The sequence below is a fragment of the Vicugna pacos genome, chromosome 2, assembly GCF_048564905.1.
Source record: "Vicugna pacos chromosome 2, VicPac4, whole genome shotgun sequence".
Classification (NCBI taxonomy): domain Eukaryota; kingdom Metazoa; phylum Chordata; class Mammalia; order Artiodactyla; family Camelidae; genus Vicugna; species Vicugna pacos.
The window spans coordinates 34,758,389-34,769,606 of NC_132988.1; the positions used below are offsets into that span (position 1 = coordinate 34,758,389).

General features: G+C 36.7%; 1 protein-coding gene across 1 annotated transcript; it reads left to right on the plus strand.

Annotated features, from left to right (window-relative positions):
* Positions 1-999: 999 nt before the first annotated feature.
* On the plus strand, positions 1,000-8,963 carry IL21 (interleukin 21). Its single transcript, XM_006217617.3, has 5 exons — positions 1,000-1,167; positions 1,276-1,311; positions 6,094-6,249; positions 8,073-8,150; positions 8,243-8,963. The coding sequence occupies exons 1-5, from the start codon at positions 1,000-1,002 to the stop codon at positions 8,264-8,266; spliced, it is 462 nt and encodes a 153-aa protein (XP_006217679.2). The 3' UTR covers positions 8,267-8,963.
* The last annotated feature ends 2,255 nt before the right edge of the window (positions 8,964-11,218 follow it).

Consider the following 11,218-nt stretch of genomic DNA (forward strand, 5'->3'; position numbering starts at 1 on the left):
GTCTTTTATTAACCTCTACCTGGTAATACTTAGAAATGTGTTGTTCATATCCAGAGAAAATAACATCTAATAGTAATATTGTGATAAGCAACACTACCTACAGAGGAAAAGATCACTTATGGGTATTTCTGGATTTTGCTGTTTGAAATAAAATTTTGGTTTGGAGAAGAAAGAGTATTAGCACTTTCCATTCATTTAACTGATGCATTATATAGAAGACACAGACATTAGGGAGTTTTTTAAAATGACGTTTGAGTGAGATCTTGATTGGGGGTAGGATAACACGAATAAGTCAGATTTAAAGTAAAACGTTAGAAGCCAAGATTAATGTTATTCAAAGATGCTTTGGAGAAGAGTTGGAAGCAAATTCTACTTTAAACCCTTGCACCTGATTAAGAACCTAAACTATTCTTGCTAATTTGGAAAATACCCCAGCTATTTAAAATTTCCTAAAAGGTAGCTCTCCTCCTACATTTATGATGGAATACTGGATGATTTCAGTCAAAAGGCACAGTTATTACCATAAGAAAAAGTCCTGCAAAAAAGCACATGTTGCCACTTTACTCATTACTGAAGTGCCCTTATGACTGTCAGAAGGAACAGGTAAGATGCTAAAGGAGGCAGAGATAGAGAGATCAAAGTGTTTTGTTTACTTCTTTGAAGTCTTGTAGTACCTGCTGTTTACTGTGCACACTTCTTGATTCAGGCTGAACATTGGAATTCACCCATTTGTCTCTTTTTCCTGTCTAAGATGCAGATGGGGCACATTTCGTTGACTCCATCAATCCCTGCCCCCACGCATTAGCACATGCACACGTATACCTAGCCAGTGGAAAAGAAAAAAGAGTTACTCACATTCATCCATTTTACAAAGATTTCCAGGCTGCAATGGGAGGGCTTTACCTCTCCCTGAAGGATGAATAAATAGGTAGCTTTACTGACAACCTGTTCACTGACTGAAGTGAAAACAGAGACCAAGGTCTTGCTCCACTGGCACTTATGAGACCCAGTCCTGGCAACATGGAGAGAATAGTCATCTGCCTGATGGTCATCTTCTCAGGGACAGTGGCCCATAAATCGAACTCTCAAGGGCAAGATCGCCTCTTGATTAGACTGCGTCACCTTATAGACATTGTTGACCAGCTGAAACATTATGTGAATGACTTGGTAAGGCCACACTTGTCACAACAAAATTTAAGCCAGATTCTTCAATTAGTATGAAAGGAGCTTCTTGACTTATACAAATAACTCAGAACTAATTTTCTCTTGCTCTAGGACCCTGACTTTCTGCCAGCTCCAGAAGACGTAAAGGTAAGACCAGCTGAATTCATTTGTGAAAATATATTTGATGTAAGTTTTTTTAAGTCCAATTAAGAAAGGCATTAACGTGGTTATTTAGGAATATACTTAATTTCAATGAATTGGAGGGTTTAGTAATTGGTAAAATAGTTATTTCTATTTTGCTTAAGTATTCATTGATTTACCAGCAAGCCAAGCAATAAAACACTACATACTTTATAAGATATATTTTTATCTCCAAATATCTCTGAGTATTCCCAAGTAGTATTGTTGAGACAGAATAGCAAAACTAGAAAATAAATCTATACTATGATCATTTTCTGAACAATAACCAAACTAATCACATTTTAAGAGTCCTTGTGCATGAAAGTTCTTGAGCCTCTTTGTAAACCTATTTAAGAAATATAGACACATACCATAAGAAGCAGGATTCCCCTTTAATAACTAGAAAGGAAGAAAGAAAGGGAGAAGGAAGGAAGGAAGGAAGGAAGGAAGGAAGGAAGGAAGGAAAGAGAAAGAAAGAAAGAAAGAAAGAAAGAAAGAAAGAAAGAAAGAAAGAAAGAAGGAAAGAAAGAAGGAAAGAAAAGAAAAGAAAGGGAGGAAGAAAGGAAGGAAGGAAGGAAGGAAGGAAGGAAGGAAGGAAGGAAGAAAGAAAAAGAGATTACAGGAACAGCATGGAAGAATGGCAGTATGGAAATCAAGGCCGTCCTTTAGAATATAATTCCCATATACCTTGGTCTCAACGAGTCTTGTCTTTGGCCTTCCGTGAGATCTTTTGAAAGGATCATTTTCAACAACTCATTCAGTTCTTTAAGGCATTTAAATCCGTTAGTTCCCAGGAAGAAGAGGCCTAGCATACAGTTCAAGAGTGCTGTGTGCTGATCTTTTCCTTGGTAACTTCGATCTGGTCTTCAGGTTTGGTACCCCGAGGATATAAACGCAACTGGGGGAAATGTTTTCACTGCCACAGACCTTTAACTGCATAAATTAGAATAACTATATAAGTGCTACCAGTAATTAGGACACTACAAAGGGGAGACTTATGAAGATACATTGCAAAGAAAACAATTATCGTAAATGACTATATGTAAAAGTTTAGAAAGTGAATGAGTCACAACTATTGCTTTTCTCTAAAATTCACTCTCTAGCTCTGAACCTAACCACTCTCATTTACTCGGTCCTTTTCTAATAAGAAGCATCTAAAATGAAAGTAGCACATTCAGCTCATTGGAAAGACTTTTCCAATAAGTAACACAATTTCTTACTGTTCTAATAATCAAAACATATATATTTTCAGCATCTCATGCCCTTTGTTTAACTGCTGTGGTTAGAGTTCTTTCGGGAGGTTTTTAGCTGCTGTCTAGAACTTCCAAAATAAGAAACATATCCCATTTCCTAACCTGAGTTGATTCAGTGGGTACTTCTTTTACTTGCTTTGTTAAAGAGAGATGTTTTTTATCTGACATCATAATGACAAGATTTTGTCTCAGTGATACTTTACCTATCTGATAATCTGATCATGCATGCTGGCTTTGATAAAGTGAGTAATGATATAACTAAGATCTTTAAGCTAGGCTAGCAGGAAACACAGGAAAAAGAAAATAGTTCAAGGCCACAGTAGAGTTTTATCAAGTTTTTCAGGGCTAGCATCACAGCAGAGTCTATCAGAGATTTTTAAAAGATTAAAAAATTTAACGAAAATAAATTCATTTAACTGTTGCATATAAATTTTGATATATGGTGATCATGTAAGATTGCCAATTGCCCTCACCAGGCATCCTCCTTCCTCTTTCTATTCATATAACCAGTGGTCCTCATCCGCTGGTGATTTTGTCCCATGAGAACATATGGCACTGTCTGGAAAAATTTCTGGTTGCCACAATTGTGTGGGGGTGGTTTCTATTAGTGTCTAGTAGGCAAAGGCCAGGAATGCTACTAAACATTCTAGAATGCACAGGACAGCCCTGACAACAAAGGATTATCCAGCTCAAAATGTCAATAGTGCCACTGTGGAGACATCCTGATGAAAACCTAGTTTGTATGTGGGACAAAGGTAATTTTATCCAGTTAGCAAGACTTCCTAGTATGAATGGCCAGGCTTTCTTAGCCAGGTAAAAAAAAAAAAAAGTAAGTAGGTCAAAAATAAGTTGTAAGGAGGCAAATATTTTCAAATATTCAATTGCAAATCAACAAAGCCAAGTGCACCTCTCTGCAAAAGCAGTGCTTGACTGCTCTCCGGCTAAAAAGGAGAGTGGTTTGTTAAGCTTGCTTTTGATTTTCTTACTGCGCCCTCTATTTTGCAAAACTAATGTAGGACAGCTAACTCCTCACGTTCCAGGTGTGGACAGATGAGGGAAACAAAGCCTTGTCCTCTGAGTCTGCAAGGCACAGCAAAGGAAAGCAATGGTTTTGCTCCCAGGTGGTAGTGCTGCACAGGAACTTGGGGTCATCCTGAGTGACAGGGCACCGACAGCTGCCTGAATCGAGGTTAATCTCTCCACTCCCCGTCTCAACACAGTCTTTAGGCAGTTAGCAGAACAGCTCCTCCACTTCTTTTCTTCTTTGGGGCTGCCTTTGATGTGCACCTGAAGCCAAATCTAGCAGTTGTTTGTCCTGGACCACAGAATGACAGGAACAGCTCTTCTGCTTGCAGAAAGCACAAAGCAAAAATCTATTGTCTGTGGACAGGGGAACAAGGAAGAGCAGGAGAGGGATGCCTATCAGTATGGGCATCTGTGTCCAGATACCAGAGGCTTTTGAAAAGGCTTTCTCAGGTGCAAAATCTTGGTTCACTTGTCTTGGCCACTCTTGGCAATACTGTCTCAAGGGAGTTCATTTGGTAGGCCCCTATACTTCTTTGGAACCTAATTTTCTTTCAACATACATGTGTAAATGTTAACTCAGCAAAATGGGCCTCTGTGAGAAATGCTGGTTTCTCAGATCATCACGGATGAAGCAGTTAGTGTTTTCAGTTTCAGCTGGAAAATATACCTCTTTAAATATGAATATTATTTTTTTCCAGTAAGTTAAGCCGGTTGTGGTCAAAAAGAAGAGAAAAGAAAAAACTTCAACAAACATGAACATGTGGTTTTCAAGGAAAAAAAAAGTGCTATAATTAACATTTATAAATAGTTTCTATTAAATAAGCATTTTGGCAAACATATGTAAAGGACACTATCTCGCCCTTATGAGAGGCAAGCTGCTCTGATATAAGGAAACCAGATAAGCTGGTTCTCGGCTTGTGGCTACGTATGCAAAGCAAATCTGACGGGGTTGTGCCTTAAAGATGTGTGTTATTAATCGACATTCATATTGGGTAACCATATAGGTTGGAAAATGCAAAGCAGGCCAGATGCTATTTTCAGCTGATTGTCCATGAGAAGACTCAGGTAATATTCTTATATATGGGATGGCACTGGTAGGAACTGAGGGAAACTGAGGCTTCTGGTTATACAGCAGTGGCTTCCAAACATATTAGTGAAATGAAGACATAGCAACTTTGCAAGGGGAAATTGCATCATATACACACAGTTGCTGAAAGAAGAAAGTAACTTGGATACAAATTCTTAGATCAGCATTAAAATATTTTCAATAAGTTAGTATAAATTTTGTTTTTCCAATATATTCCATATCATTTGCAGTTCAATTTCTAAGACTTGTACTTATTCACTTGGTCACTAGAAATATCTCTCATTTAGATGCAAATCTAAAGAAAATGAGCATGGCTTTAGAAAAGATGGGTATTTTGGTGACTGAGACAGAAGAACTGGCAGAGAATATACTCAAGTGGCAAGAACAAGAGGAGGAAGTTTCCTCTTTTATCCCCAGAATATTAGCTGAAGAAAATTTTCTCAATAAACATGATGTTATAATTCCAAAAAAGAAAAAAAAAAAACCCAAAACAACCTAGTAATTCAACTAAACCAAGAGTCAAATTTTGGATTCTTGTTCTGTCCACCTCTCCATGCTCTGAGACGTTACTCCTACTTTCTGAGGGGCGGTCTTCCCTCTCATTAGTGGGGCAAGTCTCGAATTTTGTTCCTCAACTGCTTGATTCAGGCAGAATCCCACCCTAACTGACCAGAGAGTATGGATAGGATTTTAGAAAAGTCAAGCATGGGATATAGCAGGTGTACTGAATCTTACATTTGGAATATGCCATCTGAGGTAGGTAACCACTTCCTATCCCCAAAGGAGGTGCTTTAACTCACTTACCCCATTTGCTGACTTCACAGATATTTGTTGAGCACTCATGAGCAACAAGACACTATGCCAGGTGTTGTACAGGATGAGGACATACATGCTCAAGCCACGTATGTCACTGCTAGATACTCTTATGTCCAACGCAGAGAGAAACAAAAAACAAATGAAAAATTTTTTTAATCAGACTACAGCTGCCAACAGTCATAATGTAACTCTTACAGCCTCATAGTTCATAAAGTGTGTTCTAAAACCAAACTAACTCTCCCTTATGAAACACCAAAGTCCTTCCCAACACCCAGACCTCAAAATGACATTAGGAATAAAGAACTGTGGCAAAGTGAGGCTCCCTCCTCTTGTCTGTGAGACAGGGAGATGTCCTCTCTTCCCTAACACAGGGAAATTTTACATGGCAGGGAGCTCATTCTCTTCAGCCCCCGAAGTAAGAAGGAACATGAAATCATTCCTCATTTGTCTGCTGAAATGAATGGGATCCAAGACATTGTAGCAGGAGTAGAAAAGGAGGATTGGGAAGGTCATTTTCACTTTTTGAATAACTTTCATTAACACGTACACGAATTATTTCTCTTTCAGAGACACTGTGAGTGGTCAGCTTTTTCGTGTTTCCAGAAGATCCAACTAAAGTCAGCAAATGCGGGAGATAAGGAAAAGATAATCAATATATTAACTAAGCAGCTGAAGAGGAAACTACCTGCCACGAATGCAAGGAGAACACAGAAACATGGACTAGTAAGATTATCATTTGTCATCTTTCTCATTTGTACTTATTAACTGTATTTATTACATTATATACAGGCGCGCTTGCATGCCCATATAGCCAGAGCCCTCGGTGCCTTCCTTCCAGTTACATGTTACACCTTATCACATATAGTGTGTTTCAAGAAGCAAAGTCACCTCTTTTCAGTCTACAGACTTGAAAGTGCCTAGAAACCCAATTAGAATTTGCTGACAGTCTCTGATACACAGAATAAATTAATATAGCTTTCCAAGGTGAGGAAGTCAGGCAGAGAATCCAACTGTGACTTAGGGATTAAAAAATATTTTCCTCTCATTATACGATTGCATATAACTTGTATTCTTATTAACAGGAGCTAGATCCTAGTTTTCCTACAAGAAAAGAGACAGCCTACAAGACACCAGGATAAATCTCAGACTTTGCCTTCCTCTCTTAAAGAATATTACCATCCTGTACAATTTTGGAGTCATTTCAATGGGTAGACGCCATTATTTGGCTGGGGAATTTCAATTGTCCCTAGCTTTTTGGGGCCCTGAGACCCTGTTGTATATTTCCTCTTATGCCAACTCATGAGAAAAGCTGATAATCTCATGAGTAATTAAAGCATTAAACAAAACCAGTTAATAAACCTATAAGATAAATTACTCAAACTTTAAAAAATCAGTTCTCTCTCCTCCAAGGAATTTCACATGCAGTTCAAATGAGATCTTAAGACAATAACAAAATTTTTACTTACTTTGATTGCTTGGCCAGGTTGCAATGTGAAATGTATTCCTCTAAAACTTTCCTCAGGAAGAAGGGGGCTGAGCATGAAATCTAGTATCAAAGACACATGAAATGGTAGTATCGCACTGGACTTAGAACTATCTGGTTAAACACCTTCATTTGATAGATAGGAAAACGAGACCAAAGATGTTAAGCGACTTGTCCCAAGCCCCATTAGTAAGTGCCAGAGTGAGAATTAGAACTTCTGGTCTTTTACTTTTCAGTCAACTATCTCTCACCACATCAAACCAGCATTAGAGATGCTAAGCAGCAAGCAATGGCCTGGTGTTTGGTCTCTCAACAGGAATAAGGATAAAGAACACAAACCAATAATATTTTTTAAAGACATGTAACTGAGGAATACACATATTAAAAATTGTTTGATCTCCCCATAGTCAAATAAATGCAAGTTAAGGCAGGAAATTCTATTTTTTTCCAATTAAAAATTTTAATGATACCCAGTAATGGTAAGAATGTTCTCTGTAAATAGAGGTAAAAGTTTTACCATGTGCATCAAAAGCCTTAAAAATTTTTATCTTTTTAATTTAATTTAGCAATTCTACTTCTAGTAATTTATCAAATAAAATAAAGATGTATGTGAAAAATTATTCAGAGACGTTCACTGCAGCATTGTATACAATCGTGAAAAGTTAGAAGAAATCTATGTGTCCAAAAACAGTAATACTTCACTCCTACGTAGGAATGCAAGGCAACCATTATGGGTCATATTTTTGAAGAATATGTAACACATAGAAAATGCTTGTGATATGTTAAGTGTAAGAAATCAAATTAATAACCAGTGTAAATAACATAAGTGAAAAGAAAAAATTACTGGGAGGACATATATCAGAACATTGCAGTGGTTATATCTGAGGATGGGATTACAAGCGATTTTTCTCATTGTTATTTTTTGAACAATTTTAAGTACTTCTCAAAGTTTTTCAGTGAACGTGATTTATGTCTCCAACTGGAAAAACAAGCTTTGAATAAACATTTTATTAAATAGGAAAAAAGCTTTAAAGAAGATTATTATTCTTTCATTGATTTCTAGACATGCCCTTCATGTGATTCTTATGAGAAAAAACCACCCAAAGAATTCCTAGAAAGACTGAAATCACTCATCCAAAAGGTATATAACTTAAATTATATCTGACTGTCAAGTTCATCTTTATCCAGATTGCTTCCTATACTTGGGTTACTCATGGTATACTATTTCCACAGATGATCCATCAGCATCTCTCCTAGAACATGTGGAATACGAAGGTTGCAGAAGATCTCACTTGAAGCTGGACACTATATTACAGACTCTAACACAGTAGTGAAATTCACTTCTTGGTATTCCAAATGGAGGAGTACGACATATTAGTGATGGGGGAAAAACTCAGATAAGTGTTCAAAGTCAGGATTATTTACCCCAAATCACTATGCAGTACTTCAGTTTGATCCACACACTCTGTGTTTGGTCAACTTGAAAAGACTTTGTTCTCAATTAGAGTCTGATTTCCTGTGTTATAGGTTTTGATGACTTCTAAAGTTTTAACTTGATCTTACTGCCCAACTATGACATCTCTTGGAGAAGCTTAAAATTTTTTAGCCAAAAATACAATTTGGGGATTTATTGATCTTATATTCCCCTTGATCTTGATTACCACAAGAATGAGGTTTCTGATGATCATAACTTAGAAGTTCTACACCTTCACTCAAGAGGAAAAACACAGAAGTATAGGGTGAAAATCAAAGTTGAACATTTATTCTTTTAAGAAAATGAAAACTGAGTATTTAAAATCTATATATGAAGAGGTTTTTCCCTCAGAATGTCTAACATATGATTTATTTATGTACCAGGAAGATAGCTTTACGAGATGGCTCAAAAAAACTCTGACTTCTTTATTGGGATTTATCAAAATATTTAAATACTATAGACATGAATGTATTTATGGAATAGACTCTTTCAGTCTCTTTTTCTCTAAGTGGGTGTAATAGTACCTTCCGCAACTTAAGTCCCTTTATAAGCTAACATTCTAAGCTTATGGAAATGGCAATTAAAATTTATAGAGGGACATACATTAGGTGGTCTTCTGGAACCAAACAGAATTTTTCTAAGTCTTGTGGCTCTCTTCCCCAATTGTTATAATGATTGTATGGGAGTGAGCTAATCATGCCAAACGTCTGTTTCCTTCCTTCTTTCTTCCTGCCTTTTATTTCATCTTTTTAAATTGGCAGACACTTTGTGTTTGCACGCTCTATATAAGGTAAATCACCTCTACAAAACCAAAATCAAGAGACAAATCAAGAGGCCAGGACTCCTGTCCTAGTAGAAAACAGACCTTTGCATAAGCATCCCCGTCTTTTCAACCATGGGTAGTAGAAACAAGCAGCCTGCTCTAACTGCCATTTCATATCAACTCCAGCAGTTTATTTAAATATACAGTTAAAAACGCTAGAAAAATAAAATTTTCACTAGACTGTTATAAGCTATTTGAGAATCTCTTATTGTAAAATGGCTGAGTGTACAAGAGGATGTTGAATGGGAAATACTTTATGCTTTGAGAAGAAAAATGATCTACTTAAAAATATTTTTTAAACAAGTACAGATTAATTTATGGTTCTAAAACATATGTTAGAAATCAATGATTCTATGAAATCTCAATGAAATGTTTTATCCTCAGAAATAAGGTATGCTGTGCTAGAATTTTAAAATGTTATTACAAAGGAGTCATGTAAATACATGCACCACGATGACAACATGTATCTACAGCCTGCCCCAGAGTCAGGCCAGGTTGTTGGGATTAATATGGAAAGTAAGCACGAGGTTGACTTGGGAAAGATGGAGTCCTTATTTCTTGTTTCTGGCTTTACCATTGTTGATTTCTTTCACACTGTGATTTTATATTTAAAATAACATATTTATTTTGGTGTGTTAACTGTTAAAAATCTCTGTTCTAATCCTTTCAACCAGAGATTCTACTTTAAAAATAAAATTAATTTAATGGATTGCTGGCTAAAAGCCTTCACTAAACTGAGTTTAAAGACTCGGCTAAAGACCCTAGCGACATCCCAAGGAAAGCAATGCATCAGAATAAACAAGATGAAGAAGTGAGACTTGAACTGCTCCATCTTCACTGCTCTGTGTTCAAGACCTAGTCAGCCCTCCAAAAGGATCTTAGGCTAACCTGTAAGCATTGCTGTTCACCTATGGATGGTGGTGCAGGAGACTGGAAATCTCGCTGGCTGTGAAATTGTGGTCATTTCCTTAAATTTTTTGGTTTCCATTTCTTTATCTGTAGAGTGAGGGTGTTGGACTTAATCTCTAAGGAATATTCTGCCTTTTTTTGAGCTTTATATGTCTATGAGTATCTGAAGTACTGGATATTCTTATAGGAACATCTGATCATACTCCCGAGTAAAACTTTCTACTGAACCTGATGTTCATTTGCTCAACATTATTTCAATAGCAGGAAGAAGGGACATGTTTCCCCCCAAAAAAGGAAGGAAGGAAAAAATAAGGAAGGAAGGAAGGAAAGAAGGAAGGAAAAAAGATTGCTGTAGGTCATGGGAGTTCAGGAAAAATTAATCATGATTTTTACCATTTTAGCTCAAAGTGTCTTCTTTGGACACGTATAAAATTGTAGCATTATTATTCTATATTATTGCTCTGTTGTATTTACATTTGCATTTGAGAATTTAGTTTAATATAAACTATGTACTTTATAACTTAATGATTATTTATTATATATTTGGTTTTAAATGTTTATGTTCATGGCTTCATATTTAAGACCTGATCATATTAAATACTACCCAGTCAGTACTACTGTCTTTTGTGATTCCCTGGAAGCCCATAATTCAATAGTCTTAGCAGAAAATAAAAGATGATCCTTAGTTTCTGTCAACATATAGTTTTTACATGTATATGGTAAAGACGATCTTTTCTCCTTACATAATTTCACTGAAATGGAACTTTCCAATTCCTGTCCCTACCTCAAGGACACTTCCTTTGCAGCCCTCGTAAATGTATGGCAGGTCCAAGAGGAGTTGAAGATCTCCTTCCCAATGCCCATTACACGTACACTCTTGTGCAAAATTCATTCCTGCTTTGAAGTTTATACCATCTAGCTTGGCTCTCCCCTTACTTCTTATTGAGGATTGTCAACTCCTCCATGAACTCTTCCATGTTCTTTGAAGACTGAGACAAGTTCT

What these genes read in the sequence shown, in the direction of transcription:
- IL21 (XM_006217617.3), top strand. Translation starts at nt 1,000, where the DNA reads ATGAGACCCAGTCCTGGCAACATGGAGAGAATAGTCATCTGCCTGATG. An exon ending in AACATTATGTGAATGACTTG is followed by an intron (nt 1,168 to 1,275) that starts GTAAGGCCACAC and finishes CTCTTGCTCTAG; the next exon opens with GACCCTGACTTTCTGCCAGC. An exon ending in CAGCTCCAGAAGACGTAAAG is followed by an intron (nt 1,312 to 6,093) that starts GTAAGACCAGCT and finishes TTTCTCTTTCAG; the next exon opens with AGACACTGTGAGTGGTCAGC.